The sequence below is a fragment of the Cucurbita pepo genome, chromosome 8 (genome assembly GCF_057944985.1).
Source record: "Cucurbita pepo subsp. pepo isolate OVF chromosome 8, ASM5794498v1, whole genome shotgun sequence".
NCBI lineage: Eukaryota > Viridiplantae > Streptophyta > Magnoliopsida > Cucurbitales > Cucurbitaceae > Cucurbita > Cucurbita pepo.
The window spans coordinates 10429117-10449702 of record NC_141805.1 but is presented as its reverse complement, the minus strand read 5'-3'; the positions used below and the strand labels follow the sequence as shown (position 1 = coordinate 10449702).

Genomic DNA, 20586 nt, shown 5'->3' with positions numbered 1-20586 from the left:
AGATTACAAATGGTATCAGAATCGAGCACGGGGTGGTGTGCGAGTGAGGACGCTGGACGTCCAAGGAGAGAGAATTGTGAAATCCTATATTGGTTGGAGAGGTAGACGAAGTTTTACTAAGGGCGTGGAAACATGTCGTGGGAAAGGGTATATATATATGACATAATTTAAATATTAAATATTTTTCTATTTTTGTTTAATTTGAATTTTATTTATTTATTTTTAACAACAAAATTTATTTAATTGATATAAAATGTATAACAACTATTTTTTTTCTTTAAATTTGACATGCAAAAAAAAAAAAAAAAAAAAAAAAAAAAAAAAAAAAAAAAAAAAAAGGACAAAGGAAAAGGGCTTTGCAGTTTAGCGGGTGAAGAGTCTGAAGTCTCAACAACAAACGGGCCACTAGACCGCGAAATTGACAAGGATCGTCTGTAGCTTGCTGCCTCAGTAGTCCAGCCCCAGAACAGCCCGGAATTCTTGTCTACCACGGCTGCCCGCTCAATTCTCCATTGCCGCCGCTGAAATCTAATGGTCTATTAGCAATTAGCAGCAAGTATCTAATTCCGGGAGTTGCGTTGATTCAGCAAGGCGATTTGCTTCCGTCATTGAAGCCGGCGTTAGTCACTGCCGGCAGCTGAAAGAAAGGGAAACATGGATCCGGAAAATACACCTCTGGGCAGGATGCTGCTGGAGGAGATCACTCCGGTTATCATGGTGCTTAATACCCCTCTTGTTGAAGAAGCCTGTCTGAAGAACGGTCTCTCATTCGTCCAGATGCTCACACCATTCTGCTCGTTCGACAATATTGACGGTAATCCATTGCTGTCTTCCTCATACAGATTCAATTTAATACATACACATTGCACGTAGTTGCGAGAACATTCGAATTGGACGCGAGAATTTTCATGTTTGGTTGGGCTTCTTTTTTCTTGTTTCAGTGCCCGTACGCACCGCCAGTGATCAACCTTACAGGATTAAGAAATTCGGCTCACGGTTGTTCTACGGTTCGGAGATTCGTCAACCTAATTTAGAGGTAAACATTTTAAACGAGATGTTTGGTTCATGAAGAAGTTAGTTGGACAACTATACATTGCATATTTGTAGTTTGGATAGCCAATACAAAAGAATTCAGTTAAATTGACGGTGATTGAACAAGGGGTAACTATTAGCTTAACTGGAAGCTTACGTGAAAACCAACTAGCCAAGTTTAATCACTACAACATGATATGCTACTGAAATGGAAAATTCCCTGTTAGGTGTGATATGAGGAGATAAACTAGATAATTTTATTAATGAATTGGCTTCTGCCTATTAGTTGTTGAATTATTTGGCTAATGTCTGGGGTTTTGCCAACCCGTCAATTAATTTTCTGGGAGGGTTTTTAGATAATTGGAAGGAATTAGGTTGAGGATATTTTTTAATGTGTTCGTATTTGGTGCACTTAGAAGAAGTTGATTGTAGAATTTTTGGTAGTAAAAAGGAAGAGAAGACCTTAAACTCATGTGAGGAGCCACAACTCGGAAGAATCACCAAAGAAATAATGATGAAATGAAAAAGTACAGGCAAGAAACAGGAAAAAAAAAATCCCCTTCAAGCAAAGGAACGAGAGATTTTTGGCAAGAGCTGTATGACAGAGCTGGCTTGTGTTTCGATTGTTGGTGTATAGGGGGAGATTTTGACATGGCCAGATGGCTTTCAGAAAGATCTTTTGCTACTATAATCACGAAAGATATGACGTTGTTCAATTCTTTAATTGATGAACTGAATCTTTTCGATCCTTCCTTAAAAAATGGCTCCTTCACTTGGTATAGTTCAGGTGATAGACCGCCAAGTTCTAAAATTGATAGATTTCTTCTCTCTGAAGGTTGGATGAGAAGTTTTAAAGAGGTCTGTGTACAGGCAAGTGAGAATTTTTTCAGGTCACTTCCTTATACTTTTAACTTCGGGTTTGCAAAGATGGGGCAACATTCCCTTGAGGTTCGGAAACTTGTTGCTGGAGCACCCCCTGTTTTTTGGACACTTTGGAAGGTTGGTGGAATTCTTTTCCTTCGGAGGGGTGGCCCGGATTTGCATTCATAAAAAGGTTGAAAGGCTTGAAAGCCTTCCCAGTTCACTGGAACAAAGAATTCAAGAGCTTACCGTCTCCCCCAATTGCACCCAAATGCACCCAATCTACAAATAAGCAAAAACGTTCCTTGCTCAGCTCTTGTATTTCCTATAAGTACCCTTACTCCTTCCCCTTACCGTCATAGCCATGTACTTATTACAAAATAGTGGACCCCTTTGACTAACTAATTACGTTCTACCTGACTATCCTTCCTCAGACACTTCTTATACACGCTTCTAATAGGAGACCTATCATCTTCTTTGGATGCTTTCTTTGAACTACACACAGATGAAAAATTACAGAAAAGATACCCAACTTACAATCTTTAACCAAGCTAGTACTTCCTTTGCAAAAGAAAATTGGAAGATACTAATCACCAATTTTACTGGCTGGTTTGGTGGCATCTTCTCTTTTATTCAGGTTGATGGATGTCTACAGTCTAAATGTCTCTCCCCCTAGTAATGCGATAGAGTTGATTCTCCTGGGTTTTGTGAACATATAACTAAGGGACTAATAATCCGTTCTGATTTTATAGTATTTGCACGTTTCTCTACGTAATTTGGATACAAAGGAAGTAGATAATTTTCAATGTAGAAAGAAAAAGATCAGAACAATCTGTCAGAGTTGATCATGTTTCTTTCTTCTTCATGGCGTACAAAGTTTGTCATTTTGTAATTGCACTTTTTTACTATATTGGCTAACTTGAGAGCCTTATTGTAGCTTTCTTTTGCATGGTGGACTATAAGAAAGATCTTCAATTGTAAACTTAATGATTAAAGACTGTAATCTTGAAAAGGGTGCGAACATTAACACCAATAAAGAGAATCTTTAAAAGGGTGTGAACTGTTATGGATTTTGTTTTATTTAGAACATTGTGATAATTTCTAAATTTGTTTCTGCTTTATTTAGAAGCAAACAGCCATTGTATTTGAGAATTGGGTCCTGGTTAGAAAAAAAATTATGGAAACATGGGGTGATCTTCTAATGTACAACTTGTAAGCATGCCCTTCTGTGTACCGAACTTCTGCACATGCTATAGTTGCAAATGTGGCAAATAGAGTGGAGAGTCATAAAGATGAAACTTTCAAGCATCACCGGAAATTCTTAAAATGGAAGTTTCTTAAGTGGCCAATTTATACTCCTGAGCTGGGTTGGAGATTTTTTGTGGACCAACCTGAAATTTCGGGTTGGTGATTCAAATGACTCAAATAGGATTCACAACCCAACCCAACCCAACCAAACTCTCTACTTTCGAGTTGGGTCGTAGGAGGTTCATTTTTTTTATTATTTAAAAAAAATCATATTTATCCACATGTATATATTAATAACTGAAATCTCATAAAACTCAAATATGAAACATTCACAAGCCGCAACCCAACACATTACTAACATCTTACAAATGTCAAACATTTTTCATATTCATAACCATCTTAAGAATAGAGTTGTGTTGTGAACCCTAACTTGACAAAAAAAAAAAAAAATTCCAATCCGCTAACCGAACCGATATTTTGGTTTTTCAAATATTCAACCCAACCCAACCCAACCCTTATAGTTTGGGTTCGGTAGTCTGGTTTGTTCGAGCCATCGAGCCATATGAACACCCTTATCTTTTACCATACAATTTTCACCGGTATGATTAAACCATCAAAATATTTCAGAGATATAGAAAAAAAGTGAGACTCCAGTAACATTTTCCTGTCTTTTATTTTATCTCCATTATATCAGGACTTATTTCGTTTGTTCTTTCAACTATCTCCTTCTCATTCTCTACTTTCCGAATTATTCATTTAGGCATCAAAAGAGCGACTGAAACAAGTTATTACACAAGCCAGTGAAAAAGATCTTGAATTATGTTCTGACCCACCTCAAATTAATGATGTTGACTGTAAGTACTGTTCATCTCTAGATTCTTGGATCTCGTTATTTGTATGTTCAAGTAAAACTTTTGGTGTTTTTGGGACTAGTTTGAATCATTATCGAATTACTGACATCAATTATTATTATTTAGTTCAGTAGCTTGCAAAACTTCTTAGTAAAATATTGACCTTTTTTTGTTTTTTTACTTCTTTAATTAATATTAACTCGTTTTTAAAATTAAAATAGATTGTTAAAAGCAGATCTTGATTCAAAGAGATTACATGTAGTCGGTTGTTTTTTCCTCCTTTATGAATAACAATTAGAGCAGCTTCTATGTCTGAAACTAGATCAGAACTGCATTTCTTCTAATAAAAAAAGAGGAAAAGTCAAAGAGATTATGTAAATGCACTAATTTACAATCCTTTTTTAGATTTCCAGTTCCCCCATTTTCATTGGTCAGGGAACAACCTTCATGATTAACGTTGACATTCTATGCGGTTTCTTTTTTTGGTCCCTTTATGCTTTACACCATCTTTGAATTATGACTGACTTAATAAAACTCTGTAGTTATGGTATTGGTTTTTCTTACAAGAAACAAATCTTTTCATTGAGAAAATGAAAAAAGAGGCTAATATGCTCATGGAGTTTGTAAGTATGGTATTGGTTTTAAACTTTATTAACTGATATTTTGCGTCCTCCACAGGTATTGAGTCTGCAATTCTACCTTTGTGGTTCCAGTTGTTTAACAAAGAGCTTATACGTAATATATCCTTTTCAGAACACGAAGCTTTTGATCATCCAGTGGCATGTAAGTTTCTCTTTGATATACTGTCTATCATGCATTTTGATTCTATCACATTTCACGAAGATGTGCATAATAATATGAGAAAATAATTTCATTGGAAGTTTGATGTTCGTATTCAATTCTTCAATAATTTCCTAGATATGGATTCCTTCATTTACTTCCTTTTAAGTTGTATAGTCCGTCCTCTTTTTTTTTTTTTTTTTTTTTTTTTTTTTTTTTTTTTTTTTTTTTTAATGATACTTCTCGTTTCTTATCAAAAGGATTAAAAAAAAAAAAAAAAAAAAAAAAAAGGAAAAAGTAAAAAGAAGAAGAAGAGAAGAAGAAAAAAGAAAGCAAGAGATGATCAGTCAAAGAATGAGATTGGGTGAAAATTCCATTGCACTGGTCAATAGTAGAGAGTAAGGTTTAAATCACTATATAGAATTTTCTCATAAACTTGTTTCTTTCTCTGGTCCCTAAATCTTATGAGTCCGCCCAATGATATTGAAACCTCCTTCCTTACGTCGATAACTACAAGACAGCCTAGCTCTGAAGCTTCAATGGCTTCTCTTTCTTGGTGCAACGCTAAGACCAGAAACTATTGTCAATTAGCTAAATTAAAGTGATAGACATTAAGATGGCTCCAACCATTGACTCGATCATCCCTAGGAGAGTGAAAGCCCCATGCCATAGCTCAAGGTTGCCAACTTAAATTTTCTCATAATTGTCATGAATTTTTATTTGTCAACAGTTCTATTAAAAAAAGTTGCACCAACTTTTATATGCATTGAGGTTTAAGAAGCAAGCAATAACTTTATAGTGTGTGATGGCCAGCCACCTTTTAGGAAGCTTAGTCGGAGTGGAACATTAGAGTTTTCTTTGATTGTGTAGGGGAATGAGAAGATACTTAGGTGGTCGCTACATACACACATTTTTTTTAAATCTTAGTTTGATCGAAGGTTGTTGTTATGAACTTCTTTGGCTGTGGGGACATTCCCTTGTTTGTTTCTTGTCATATTCTCAATGAAAAGTGTGTGTGTTTATGTTATTTATTTGCAAATTAAATTAAATATTTATAGAAAACAGTTATTCTTTCTAATCATCATTGTCCATGCCCACATGCAGGCCTTTTGGTTGTCTCCTCAAGCGACGATCATCCTATCAACAGATTTGCTGACCTCTTTCACACAAGCAAATTGCCCTCTCTTCTAAATGATGGTGCCATGGACCCTAAGATTTTGAAGCATTATTTGTTGTTACATGATAATCAAGATGGCTCTTCAGAAAAGTACTTATGTTCTTTTCCTTAATCCGAGGAGGATCCTTTCCATTACATTCCCACGATATTATTTGGCAGTCAATCATTTCAAATATATCTGCATGCACATATACCTATATTTTCGTGATTTTGATATGTTATCATGGCTAATAGATCTGGTGAAAATTGGGCTACTTCTATTCTTACGTTGTATGCCAATAGGTTGAGTAGTGGACAGTATGGAACTTGCTTTGTTAATGTTCTGCTTAGTAGTTTGCTTTTATAATTACCAATTGTCTTCCCGATTTGTTTGCTAAGATGGTTGCTGCTTTGATACTTAATTAGGATAGTTTGTAGTTAATTAGTTTCTTGGTTGATTAATTGTCAGGTCATATACAATTATGGTGCTTTGTCTTTTGTTACGGAAACTCTATAATATATAATAGGATCTGAGCATTATTTGAGAGATAGATGCGGCTTTTTTCTATATATATAAAAAAATTCTTTTATGAGAGATAGATGCATATGAATGTAATTTTATCTCTTCTCTAGGGCAAGTAAAATACTAACTGACATGAGGAGTACGTTTGGTTCAAATGACTGCCAATTGCTTTGCATCAATTCTTCTCATGATGAACTCAATGAACGGCAAGATGATCCTTGGGGTTTGTTTGTAAGTCACTCGAGGCGCTGTTATTTAACTATGTTTATTAATCTTTTGAGAAAATATGTCTTTGATGAAGAATTGGTGAAATCAGGGCTGTAACCTCACGTTCTTATGTAACAGAAGTCTGATGCTTCAATCGTTAAGCGACTTGGCTGCTTTCTTAGCAATGAGGACCTAATTGAGGTAAACTGCTGTTATCACTATAAGTATTTGCTACGTGCTTTAAGGGCTACTATGTATGTATGCTTTTGTTGGGGGGTGGGAGGGTGGCTCACTGCGTCACTTGTTAAACAGATCCGAGAGTTAATGCAAGATTTGTTGTCAAAACATATCATTCCGTACATGGAGCAAAAGATACGGGTTTTAAATCAACAGGTATTGTGTTTTGGTTTCTAGAAGTTCTGTGCAAAGATCATATGCTTCTCTATATGATAATATTTGCTGGTTTTATATTTTCTACATAGTTTCATATTGGCATTTTACTTTTTCATGACTAGGTGTCTGCTGCAAGGAAAGGTTTCAGAAATCAGATTAAAAACTTATGGTGGAGAAAGGGGAAAGAGGACACAGTGGATTCTCCTAGTGGCCCAACGTATTTCTCATTTATTTACTTTCTTGGCCTTACTTTGCTCCTTGGTATTCATAATTTTTATATTTTTCATTGAAGGTATACTTATAGTTCTATCGAGTCTCAGATTAGAGTATTGGGTGATTATGCCTTCATGTTCCGGGATTATGAACTTGCATTGTCCAATTATCGCCTGATTTCTACTGATTACAAACTTGATAAAGCTTGGAAACGCTATGCTGGTGTCCAGGTAGGTCCAACTCTTTGCTGTCCTTGTAGGTTTAAATCTTTATTTTTTAGATGAGGACAGACAGTAATCTTTAGCCCTACTACAATTGAAAGGAAGAGAGAGTTCTTGGCTTAATTTGTTTATATGCTTTAAGCTAAAGATGGTTGGTACATAATTTTTTACCATTCTGCGAGTTTTCGTTTTAGTTTCCATGGATTTTTTATGTAGTGGAAAGGGTTTTCTTTTTATCTTGTTTAAAAGTTTGTTATTGTATTAAACCAGTCCATTATGCAAGTCTTTATTTTTTATTATTTAAAATTTTATTTTAATCTTATGCTCAATTCTTTTTAGCTTGTATACCACATAGATCGCTACTTTTGTTCCACAGTTATAACCTGCATTTGCCTGTACGTGTTCTGTATGGCTCCTCTGTTTTAATTTTTCTATGGTCATTCATTTTCTACTCATATCGTTGTTCACTACATTTCTTTTTTTTTTTTTTTTTTTTTTTTTTTTTTTTTTTTTTTGCAGGAGATAATGGGGCTTGCATACTTTTTGCTCGACCAATCAAGAAAGGAAGCTGAGTACTGCATGGAAAATGCACTCAATACTTATTTGGTACGAGTATTTCTTTTTATATTTTCTTCCTTGATGTTTTTCTGAATACAAAGCTTTGTTGCTGCTTATTTTCTGTGAGGAAATTTTAAGTTCCCGTACAAACCCTTGTTTGAGATGCAGTGCAAGTTGTATCTCAAATATATGCATTTTTATCCTTTTATAATTTGGATCCATCATCCTCTCACATTTAAAGAACTACATGCAGACTGAGGGGGAAATTGAAACTGACAATTCTAAAGCATACTTTGTCCATCAATTCAGAAGATGCATCCAAGGATTGCATAAATATCGTACCATAAGCTATCAACGAATTAGAATATATGTCTTATTTTCTATAAGAAACCAAGGGATGTATAATATAAATATCCTCATAAGCATATATGTGTTATTAAAAGCTTGATTTTTCATTAAAAATCGTCAATATTCACATAACATCTTGTTTTTGCTGTAATCAATTTCAAGCCCACTCGCTCGTCCAAAATTTTGACAAAAGTAAACATGTTCTTGACTGCAATGTGATCCATAGAAGAGAAAAATAATGTAGTTTCTGCAAATTGGAGATGATTGATGTGAATAGAAACCAATACTATTCACTTTTATCATGCCCAAAGTAGCCCCGTGAGGTAGTAGTCTACTAAGACTGTCTACTTCAAATGATGCATTAAAATCGATACCTTAACTTTCCGAATGATATCTTAGGAAAGGGGATTGATAAGTATGTGGATACTCCACGAGGATACTTAAATTACTATATTAATGCCATCTTTTTGGTTGATGTTCTCCTAATATGCTTTGTATTTACTGTGTTTTTTATGTCAAAATTTGTTCTAGTTAATTGAATTTAAGTACATGCAGAGAATGGGCCCATCTGGTCACCTAAATGCAATACGCTGTGGTCTTTGGTCAGCAGAGATGTTGAAGGCAAGAGAACAGTACAGAGAGGCTGCTGCTGTTTATTTCCGTATATGTAATGAGGTAGGTTTTGAATTCCTTGATACCAGTAACAAAGATATTTTTGCTCTAAGCTTTTTCCTTCTCTTTCTTTTTGAAATTCTTAGGAACCTTTACATTCAGCTGTCATGCTTGAGCAAGCATCTTATTGTTACCTGTTATCCAAACCTCCTTTGATACGCAAATACGGATTTCATCTTGTTCTCTCTGGCGATCGTTACAAAAGAATGGATCAAGTATGTAAATATCTGACAAGGAGTGCAGCTTGATTAATATTTCAAAGGTTTATTAACGAGCCACTTGCCTTTGCCTTCTCAGATTAACCATGCAATTCGGACATATAGAAATGCAATTGCTGTTTTTAAAGGAACTGAATGGAGATACATCAAAGATCATGTATATTTCCACATTGGACAGTGAGTTTTTATATTTTTCTAAACTTTAGAATATAATTTAATTTAATTCTGATGAAGCTAGAGTTTACTTGAGTTCCTTCCCTGATATTATGACACTAATCAAGTGTAAGATTTCTTCTTATATAAAGTTATCTCTTGTAGGTGGTATGCTTCTCTAGGTTTATTTGATGTTGCTGTCACTCAAATGTTGGAAATTCTTGACTGTAATCATCAGTCCAAGGCAACACAGGAATTGTTCCTGAAGGATTTTCTAAAAATTATTCAGGTGCCTCCTTGTGCTTGTCACTTATTCTATCTCTCAGCCATTACTGGTTTGTCAGTCTTCAGCACCAGTAAGGCAAACGGTTTTTGGAGCTCAGTAGGCTGTCCATGTGTGCAAGATGTTTTGATCATTGAAGTTGGATGTTTTTCAAACAAAAAATGAACTTTTCATTGATTAATGATAAGGATAAAATGTCCGAGATACAATCTCGAGTGAAAAAAAGGAAAAATACAAAAATGAAAATAAAGAAACTTAAAGAAAAGTGAATAAAGGCACCCGGGTAATAAAACTGAAATAAATTAGAAAAAGTATCTAGAGATATTTGTGTAATCACATTAAATAAGGAAAGTAGTTAGCCTCCCTAATTTATCTCGTTGGATTTATTTAGATTTACTGTTACTGCTATTTAGCTAGGAATTATTAGATTGACCTTACCTAGTATCCAAGGGTTTATGTAGATATAGTGTTACCTAGTATTATTTAGATTTTTTTGAGTATCTTGTGATTTAGTAATTCTCTGAAAACTAGTATGAAACAACAACAGTATTTAGACTTGCAAAAAAAGAAAAAAAAAGAAGAGCCCCTAAAGCCTCTAGATTACGAAGAAGTAATTTTCATTGCTGGCAATCAAAATGGATAAGTTTCACAACTAGATCTTAATTTGTGGTGACTGAAGAGTGATTTCTTTCATCTGGAATCCACAAACCTCAATTAAGGAATGAAATCTTGGAGGAATTGAAGGATATTTTACTAATAATGTTGTTGATTGCGAAACTTCAGCTAAATTTCTTTTATCAACGACTGAAAAAAAGACTTCAAAATGCTTCTGCGAAAGAGTCTTTGACATAAACTTCATCGATCTCAATATCAACCAAATGTACTAAAGATTTTTCACTGCTCATACTAACATCAGATTCAATATCTTGAACAATTGGAGAGTAGATAGGATCTTTAGTGGTGTTAGAGCTTAACCTTTGGTGAACTTGGAAGAATGATCACTGAAAGAGTACAAGTGTTAGTAGGTTGTGAAGCGAGCTGTTGTAACTTCGAAGAGGAAGTGAGGAATTGAACACAAGTTTCTTCCAAAACGTTTGAATTAATCTTTGAATATTTAGGTATTTCAGAGCAGATCAAACATTATATGTAAAATATTGTGTAATTTGAATGTCATCTTGAAGTAAAAGACCATCCAATTTCTGCAACTGATCATTCAAAGGAATAGAATTCAACTCAACATCTTTGATCCTTAGATGGCAAAGTAAAACATTCGTCTACCATAACTTGACTTATTCTCATGACACTGGAATTGTAAATTAAAGAATTGACAAGTCTAATGATCCGTGTTTGGAGGATCTAAAAGAAATATATCCCCAGAAGAGAAAAATTCCTGCACTTCCATCAATTACCTTAATCTGAGCTGAAATGAAACCACAAGTATTTTTCTGAACTTCAATTCTAGCAGCTGTACAATCAATAAAATTTAGTCTAGGAAGAGATATTGACCAAGCCTCCCGATTGTTGACCAATTGCTTCAAACCAAGAACGTTTGCAATAAAGTAATGGTAAATTCTTCAAACAAATCCAGTCATCATATCCTCCATCAAGCTTTTGATGAGAGTGTTCTTGAAACCATTTCTCAAATTTTCAGGTGAAAATTCTCATTGTCTCTACTTTCCATCGAAATCCATTTCAGAAAAATCAACACTCAATTTCTTTCTTTTCAACTCCGATAATTACTTCTAATGTCTTTCTGTGGCCAAACCAGGAGGGAGGTGGCCGATGTTTTGGTGTAACAAAGAAAACTTTTTTACTTTTTCCTGTTGCTTTCAATTATTAATTTTTTTTCCAACTGATTTGATCCTGCAGAAAGCAGGAAAGACGGTCAAGGTGTTAAAACTACCATTGCCCAAGATCAACATTTCATCATTAAAGGTTATCTTTGAAGATCATCGAACTTATGCATCTGCTTCAGCTGTAAGTTTAATTTTGCCATTTTGTTTTTTTATTTGGAATCCTCCTCAAACCAACTCTCTCGCAGTCTCCCTCTCTATCCCTCTCCTCTTTAAGTCCTCCCATTTCCCTGCATTCCATTTGAGCATAAATGCTCTTTCTTATTCAAACAGGGTTTAATTGACCATTTACTGGTAAAAAAAATTTCCAGTTGATTGGTATATTCCCCATTATTTTTGTTTTGTTTTGTTTTGTTTTGTTTTTTTATTGAGAAAACAAGACTTCCACTAAGGTTAATGGAAGTGCAATGTGTTATTGATGCTTCTTGTAGCTTTTGTTATGATCTCTATAACCTTGCTCATTGGCATATTTTGAAACATTATAGGCTAATGTTCGAGAAAGTTTGTGGCACTCGTTGGAGGAGGACATGATTCCATCATTGTTCTCTGGTAGGACAAATTGGTTGGAGATACAGTCAAAGATAATGTCGAGAAAGTATAAAGAATCAAATATTTGCGTTGCAGGAGGTATAGAGTGACTGTAGCACATATCCAGCTTAATGACCATCATAAATCACGTCTCATAAAAAAAGATTCTCTATTATTTGACGTAAAATTGAAAGATATGGTCACAGCATGTCTCATAAAAAAATGATGGCATGTTGATCTTATTATTTTATGATAACTTTTAGCTACTGTGATAACTTTTGAAAGCTGAGGCGTTACCAGAGGTAAGCATACCTGTCAAATAGGTAATTATAAGATTTACCCCAATATTACTTATAGTTACCTATTTAAATGCTTTGTCGAATTACTTAAACATAGTTCCAAAGGTTTTGTGTGTGTTGGGATTGAGGAAGTTTAATAAAATAACCTATTGGAGCTACAGTACTACCCTGTAATTGATGTTTCAGTACTTCCTGTAATATAAACACAAAAGTACTTCCATTAATATGAAAAATGAAAACTCACCTCTATGGAGAAGTAAGAAGCCACCAAAGAGCTTATATTTTATGTGCTCAAGTTATAGCAATTGATTGTAATGATCAGCGCAATTCCTGATCAAGTGGCCACCATGGAGCATGTCATTGTGGCTTAGATCAAACGTTGATAGCTATGAACCAAACCTTGACTGCAGCACTTAGACTCTCATATGTTATTATTTTAGGCAAAGCTCCATTACTTGATTTGTAATTTTTTTTTTTTTTTTTAACGGGTACAAACTTTTCATTGATATATTAAAAGGAAGAAAAAGCTCTAAGATACAAACCTTCGAAGAGGGAGAGGGAAAAACATAGCGCTCAAAGGAAAACAAAAAATAAAAATTTTACAAGAACCTGAAAGGAAACCAAACAAACCAAACAAGATGAAGGAACGAAAGAACAGCCAACTAACAACAAAAATTGCAAAACTAGAAGATAAAAGCACCAAAGACCCTCAGACAGCCTTCAAACAAAGGCTAAAACTTTAATGGAAGCTCCTCAAACCACTAAAGCTTCAAGCAAGTAGACCACAAAACAAAGTATTAATTTTTAAACTTTTGCTAAAAAGATATTTCCTCCTTAATACCTAAGAATTTAAGATAGCATCAGATGGGATGAACGCTGAAGCTTTTCGTGGTTGGGTAAAATTGTGAACAATTTTTTCCACCAATCTGATACACCTGATGATTTGAGAGTTAAGCTGGTGGCATACAGTCTTAAGTACGATGCTTCAGCTTAGTTGGACCAACTAAGTGCTAATAGGAGAGTCATGGGAAAGATATCCATCTCATTGTGACCCAGGGTGCACAAACTTAAGAAAGACTGTTTTCTTATGGAATAGCATACAAGATCCCTTCAAAAAATTTCCGAGTAAATAGGGCAATGGCTTTATATGTTGATGAATTTCATTGGCTAAATGCAAGAACCGATAATAACAAAGCAGGGTTCATAGCAAATCTGTGAGGCCTTTTTATACTGTCTGGAATAAATAATCTTTATAAGAGATCTGCATATTTGATGTAGTTTGCTTTGTTATTATGGCGATACATAATACTGTTTTCTTTCTTTTTTTCTTCCTTTATTTTTGCAGAACCAGTGAAAGTGGATATTGTATTTAAAAACCCTCTTCAGATCCCTATTTCCATCTCTAGCGTTTCCCTGATATGTGACCTTTCTTCAAAATCTGATGAAACTGGATCTGGTACTTCAAATCTTCCTTATTTTGGATTTTGGATATTCTTTCTTACTTTTCCCAAATTGGAGAATGAGTGTCAGTGATGGTACAGATTCAAATAACATGATTGCCGGTATCCAGAATGATACTGAACTCAAGTGGTCATCTGATTGGTATGTGTTGTAATATTTATTTATTCTACTGATATCAAGTAAATGCACTTTTGCACTTAATCTTGATATATTTACAATAATTGTGTCTTGGCTCGTTAAGGCAGTTCTTTTGCTCCATTCCAGGGATATTGGGTCCCACAATGCTTCATTTACTTTGTCTGAAGTTCACCTCTCATTAGAAGGGAATGAAGAAAAAGTTGTAAGTCGATCAGTCTGCAGTTTTTACTTGCCTATTGCCTACATTGTGGAGCCGTCAGACCTTACGATATTTGAACTTATGTTCTATATTTCTTGTATTGTTTTTTTTCCTTTTTTTCTTTCTCCAATTGTCACTAGGTCAACCCTTTTGACCTCCACTTCTCAACTACAGGCAACATGCAAACACCAAAATAAAAAAAGGGAAAGAGAGAAAAGATGTTGATATAACTCGTATATTCTCATGATTGGGCTGAATATAATGATTAACCTTCATCATTTCTATTAATCATTGTCATTAAGTTTGGAAGTTGTTTGGTGGTGTCTGTTGTCCCCTTTTTGACCTCCACTTCTCAACTGCGGGCACACAAACACCAAAGCAAAAGGAAAAAGAGAGAAAAAAGATACTGACGTATCTCATATGATAATTCTCGTGCATTGTGCTGAATGTAACTATTTACTTCTCATCATTTCTACTAACCACATTTGGAAGGTTTGGGTAATGGTTGTCCTGAAATGAAATACACTCAGCAAGTTTTCTGGTCATACAATAGGATTAGCATGCCTGGATATCAAGCCTTATAAAACGAATCCATACAAATTAGGAATTGTACCAACTCTAGAATCTTTAGTATAACCTAAGCATACAAAGGTGAACTATAACTAGAGTGAGAATTTGCTAGCTTGAATATCAAAGAAGAGAGAACTTAAATCATGTTTCCTTGAATAAAAAAAAAAGCAGAAGAACACAATACTCATACTAGAATCCAAATCCATAAGGAATGTTATGAAGTAAACAAAATTATTAGGATATTAATACCTCAGTAAAAATAATATATGCAAGTCCACAAGGCTGATAATATGCAACAAAATAATTGGCCTATCTAAAACATTCATAACAGACATTCAAAAACATCTCAGTGAAAGGCCAATTCTTTATTTTATAAAAAACTACTAATCAACACTAAATAGCTTCATTGCTCTTAATTCATAAAGTTAGGGTATACAACACTCGTTGGCATATAATTAATGTTTTCTTATTGAAATTATTGTCATCTCTCAGATTTTGTTATAATGATTCTAATTTTTCCAGGTGCAACTGACAGTTACTCCCAAAGTAGAAGGCGTCCTACAAGTGGTTGGTATTAGGTGGAAGCTTTCTGATTCTGTCGTGGGGTTCCACAATTTTATTAACAATTTAGGACAGAAGAGTATTGGTAAGGGGAGACAGAAAGCTAAGCCTTCTCTTGCTGATAACCTGAAGTTTGTAGTGATCAAGGTGCATATCTTCTTCATAGCCTCTGTTTTTTTTTTTTTTTAAAGATTTTTTGGGTTGCAGATTAAGCTGAACTACCTTCGACTTACACCTATATTCTTAACATCCAGAGTCTACCAAAGTTGGACGGTAGTATTTTGTCACTTCCTAAAGCGGCATATGCTGGAGATTTACAGCGCCTTGTCCTTGAACTGAAAAATGAATCTATGTTTTCTGTAAAGGTATAAGAGTTGCAACTTGACTATTCTTCACATACTTGGTTACTTGACCCGTAGAATTTGTAATTCAGTCGATCACAATCTGGTTGACCTTAAAGAAGTCTTAAAGACTTGACTTCAATGAAATTGTGAGATACTTGCAACTTTTCATAAAAAACTGCCTGACCGGACCTCTATATGTCTGGCAAAGACTTCTGTCTGTGTGCATGTGTGATTTAAGCATTGTGGTAGATGTTGGAGCATTCTTACTTAACTTCCTAATAACTAAATTCTTGCAGAATTTGAAAATGAAGATCAGTCAATCACGATTCTTGAAAATTGGGAACCAAGAAAATATGAATGCAGACTTTCCTGCTTGCTTGGAGAAGCCAAAAAATAGTGAACAGGGAGTACTAGCCATCCCTCATACAACATCAAATGACACGTTTTTGTTCCCAGAGGTCAGTGTCAAATACATTCTTTGTGCTATTTTTGACTGGCGAATAGCAATAAATTTTCCAACACCCATACGTTCGGATTGAATTTCTTCAAAAATGTAAGTTGTTAGATGTTTCAAGTGTTGGTAATCTAAATTTTTTAAGCAAACTTTTTTGGGAATGGTTACTTATGAACCTCTTGCTTTCGGATAATAAATGCGATCTTAAGTCTCTACCAGTAGGGTTATAAGGTTACTATTGGCAAACAAATTATGGGTGTTAAATATATTATTATCATCAGTCCAAGCATGTGAGGTTCTTAGATTTTAGTCTCTTTTCTTTGTAGATCTAGCGGGACAAGATTATGTAGACATTGTTATTTTAGTACTTTGAGAAGATTTACCCCAAATCTCTTTGAAATTATTATTGCATTATTTTATGTGTTCTATTTCCTAGTTAAAAAAATCAATACTTCAGTCATGTATTTGAGACTCAAACGTTCCAGGACACTTCAATTCAAGGCGGAGCATCCTTATTGTTACCCCTTTGGCTTCGAGCTGCTGTTCCTGGAGATATATCCTTGTACATAAGCATATATTATGAGATGGAGGATGTATCAGATATCATGAAATATCGTATTCTACGCATGCACTACAATATTCAGGTATTGTAAAATATGCACGACTCGATGGCTCAATTGACTTTTAGCTGTTTATAAGTTTGTCTTAATAGTTGAAACTAGTGGGTTTAACTTTGATACAGTATAACTCGTGTAAACATAGGGTACTTTAATACTTCCTTTTCCTTTCTATTACCCTTTTCCCCCGTTATATGGGAGGCGGATATCTGTTTTTTGGTTCTTGGTTGTCTGGGTTCTGGCACCTGTTTTGGCAGCTTTACTTGTCATCTTTTTAATATAGCTCTGTCGCTTCTGAAGGAGTTGTGCTTTCTGGCTGCTTGTGTCCAGTGGCACCTTTATACTTTTTTTTGTCTTGGTAGATGTTTTGTTTCCCATAAAATAAATAATTGTCTTTTTTACATTGTCTACTTTAATTTTGGTGGGATTTCTCTTCTTCATGTTCTCCGAGTCGCATTGCAGATTTATTGCGTACTTCATGAACACAAATTTCTCCCTCTGGATGGATTTACGATCTACCAAATATTCTAATTTGGGATTTTTTTTCTTTTTTCACTGTCTTAAGGTTTTGCCGTCCCTGGATTTATCATTCCAAATAAATCCGTGTCCTTCAAGACTGCATGAGTTTCTTGTCCGAATGGATGTTATCAACAAGACTAGCTCTCAGGTTTTCCAAATTCATCAGTTGTCATCTATTGGACAGAATTGGGAACTTTCGTTACTTGAACCTGTTGATACTATTTTTCCTTCACGAGCTCTAATGCCTAGCCAAGCATTGTCATGTTTCTTTGTTCTTAAGGTATATACAAGGAGCTAAACCTAAGCTAAGTTTTTCTTATTATTGCACATTCACTTCGTTTAAATGCTTTACTATTATTTTATCTTTGACTATGCAGGTTTCAGTAATAAAGTATGCACTTTATAATTGGAGTAACCATATGTAAACCACGTCCTTGAAAGCACTTTCAATCTGATCCCTTGCACTGTTGCCAAAAATGATTTAGCCTTAAGTTTGTGAAGTTATTTTCAATGACCCCTCATATAAACTATTGGTTAAATTTAACAAATCTTGTATCACATCCACGAGTTGCCCTTGTAGATCTTTTGTTAGGAAGAGGGAGAAGACCCTTCCCTCTTAATTGGAGTAGAGATTCTTGTGGGAGAATGACAGGAAAGTTTCAATTCATAATCGTATCTTTTTGGGAAGTATGCATGAAAGATGAGCTTTTTTCTCTTTCCGGACAAAAATATATTTCAGAAGAGTCGTGGCATGTGGGCATCATTCTTTAGTTGATATGATCTATAACTAGGTGGTGAGATCTTCAAGGGAAAAACTAACAGAGAAAGACTTTCAAGTATAATGGATATAGTTGCAATCGCTTAAATGAAAAGGGTATCATTTGAATTTGATACTTTCACCTGCCATCTATGGAAAGTGTCTTTCAAACAAACTTCAAGTACGACTTATAGTCTAAGTTCACTTAGTTATCTGGGCGAATTTTTATTTTTTTCCTTGTGTACTACACCATGTTAAAATTTTGCAATCACTACTAATCTCATAAATTCTTCTTTGTATTCAGAATAATAACAAAGCGTTTGGTTCTGAAAAAAATGTATCTTCTGTCCCCGCGCTACTTGGAAGTGATCTAAAGTTGGGTCCTCAGATTAGCGATGAACAGGTCTTCGACACAGCTAGTTTTCCTCTAGCTGCTTTCCATCATTCTGAAAGAGCTCACCAAGGAACTTCAAACCAGGTAATTCATTTTCATTTTAACCATGTAACTTAGATTCAAATGCCGGTGTAAGTAGGCGTCTTTTCTATGTATTCTCACAGGAAGTGACTGATTCTTAGATTCATGAGTAGTCACTGGTCATGTTCCGAAACTCTTTGGGCCACACACTTCGGTTATTGAGTATCTCAATTAAATATGTACACAAGTTTCAAACTGTTGTAGAATTAAGCTGTATCTTTTTGTTGCAAACCTGATGAACATTGTTGAGTCTGGAGGCTTCTGGGTGCGGGAATAAATTTTTCATTGTTAGGATCTCGTTGATTAGTAGTTGGTAACGCCCCCCCAGAGTCGGGGTCTATCTTACATTCGTTGTGTTTTCTGATAGTTAAAACGTTTTCTTACCATGATCCTTCTGCATTTTTCAGGACATAAATACAGTAGACTTCATATTGATCACTCGGCCACATAAGAATACTACTGATCCTGTAATTTTTGATTCATCACGTCTATTCTCTCATCATGTCTGTCATTGTCGGTAAGATTCAGAGCAATATGATACTCATCTGGTGAGGCAAGCTTTTCTATTAATACAACTCATTTGTCCTTTCTTTTCTATTTATGCAGTACTTCAAGCAACAGTCCTATATCGTGGCTACTCGAAGGGCCTCGGAGTTCATACCACAACTTCTCCACTTCTTTTAGTGAAATCAATTTCAAAATGACAATCTATAACTCATCAGACTCAACTGCATCTATACGCATCAAAACAATAGATTCTGCATCTACGAGTGAAGGCAATGAATCCGCTCCCCAATCGCCTAGCTCTTCCACAAACCAAACAGGATGGCACTATGTCTCACTCACTCAGGACATTAAGGTCACATCTGATGTTCTTGGAGCACAAACGGAGAAGTCGTCTTCACTCGAAAGCGTATCTCCATTTATCTGGTCTGGAACAAGCTCAACAACAGTACAAATTGAACCCAAGTCCATGACTGTAGCTCCTCTTCAGATCTGTATATTTTCTCCTGGAATATATGATCTATCAAACTATATTTTACAGTGGGAAATTCTACCGTCGCCCGGTTCAGGAAACAGTAAAACTACTGTCTCGTCGGGAACATGCTGGGGCTATCCGTACTATCTTACTGTCCTTCAATCTACTTGAGAAGTTGCAAAATCATTGAAGCAGGTTTGTTTTCCTTTCCTTTTCACCTTAGGAATGTTTTCATAGCATTGTTATAATTTTTCTTGTGAATTATATTCATATCAACAGCATCTTTGAGGAGGGTAGGAAGCTTAATCAAGTTTATCTATAGGTTAAATTATATATTCTTTCCTGATGTTGGTGTAATAAGAGGAAACTAGAACTACAATGCCTTTTTTACCCTCTCGCTGTATACAAGATTAGAGAAACTCAAGTTTAATTAGCAATTTTTGAAGTTATCCTTTTGTCATTAAAAAAAAAAAAAAAAAAAAAAAAAAAATCGTTATTTTTATTTTTTTTTGAAAGTAGCAATTTCAATATTGCTTCATGCCAATATCTTGGACTAACTATGATAGAGATATATAAAAAATTTAAAAAAAAATGAAATTCTTACTGATGAAGTTTCGTTTGATAATTATTTAATTTTTTTTAATTTTATGAGAGAATTCTTTCTTATATAATGAATTTATATCAAATAATTTAAGTTGATGTAATTTAAACTATATAACTTTTTAAATAATTATCTTATAATAAATTCTAAATTAAATATGAGTATGAAAAATAATTGAAATGATAATCCTACTTTGACTATTATAACTAATCTATTTTACTTTATTTTAAAAGTTATAACAATTCCAAATTAAATAAAACCTCCGTAGTACATTTTTAGGCATATTCAATATTTCACGCATAAACGTGATTTTGGTGAATGGTCATAAGGTGTCAACTCTCCACCACCTTTAGGTACGTGGTCTAAGTGAGTTATCCTACGATACGTGTGTGCCATAGTGAGGGTGAGCATGTCGAGACGAATGTCTCGGGCGACTTCCTTTGGAATGAGTTTTTTGTGTGCCATGATGAGGGTGAGCGTGTCGAGACGAGTGTCTCGAATGACTTGTTTTGAA

At 34.7% G+C, this 20586-nt stretch overlaps 1 protein-coding gene across 1 annotated transcript; it reads left to right on the top strand.

Moving 5' to 3' along the window:
• Nucleotides 1-352: 352 nt before the first annotated feature.
• Nucleotides 353-19920, top strand: LOC111800304 (uncharacterized). Its single transcript, XM_023683932.2, has 28 exons — nucleotides 353-814; nucleotides 942-1036; nucleotides 3902-3995; nucleotides 4671-4775; nucleotides 5877-6039; nucleotides 6562-6682; nucleotides 6797-6859; nucleotides 6971-7051; nucleotides 7174-7268; nucleotides 7344-7494; nucleotides 8005-8091; nucleotides 8947-9066; nucleotides 9150-9278; nucleotides 9361-9458; nucleotides 9600-9723; nucleotides 11587-11694; nucleotides 12056-12197; nucleotides 13743-13853; nucleotides 13939-13999; nucleotides 14123-14198; nucleotides 15288-15473; nucleotides 15581-15691; nucleotides 15967-16128; nucleotides 16610-16768; nucleotides 17307-17540; nucleotides 18322-18495; nucleotides 18900-19009; nucleotides 19099-19920. Exons 1-28 carry the CDS (start codon nucleotides 655-657, stop codon nucleotides 19640-19642), a joined length of 3864 nt encoding a protein of 1287 aa, XP_023539700.2. The 5' UTR covers nucleotides 353-654; the 3' UTR covers nucleotides 19643-19920.
• Nucleotides 19921-20586: the final 666 nt, after the last annotated feature.

What these genes read in the sequence shown, in the direction of transcription:
- LOC111800304 (XM_023683932.2), top strand. Translation starts at nt 655, where the DNA reads ATGGATCCGGAAAATACACCTCTGGGCAGGATGCTGCTGGAGGAGATC. An exon ending in TCAAATTAATGATGTTGACT is followed by an intron (nt 3,996 to 4,670) that starts GTAAGTACTGTT and finishes CGTCCTCCACAG; the next exon opens with GTATTGAGTCTGCAATTCTA. An exon ending in ATGATCCTTGGGGTTTGTTT is followed by an intron (nt 6,683 to 6,796) that starts GTAAGTCACTCG and finishes CTTATGTAACAG; the next exon opens with AAGTCTGATGCTTCAATCGT.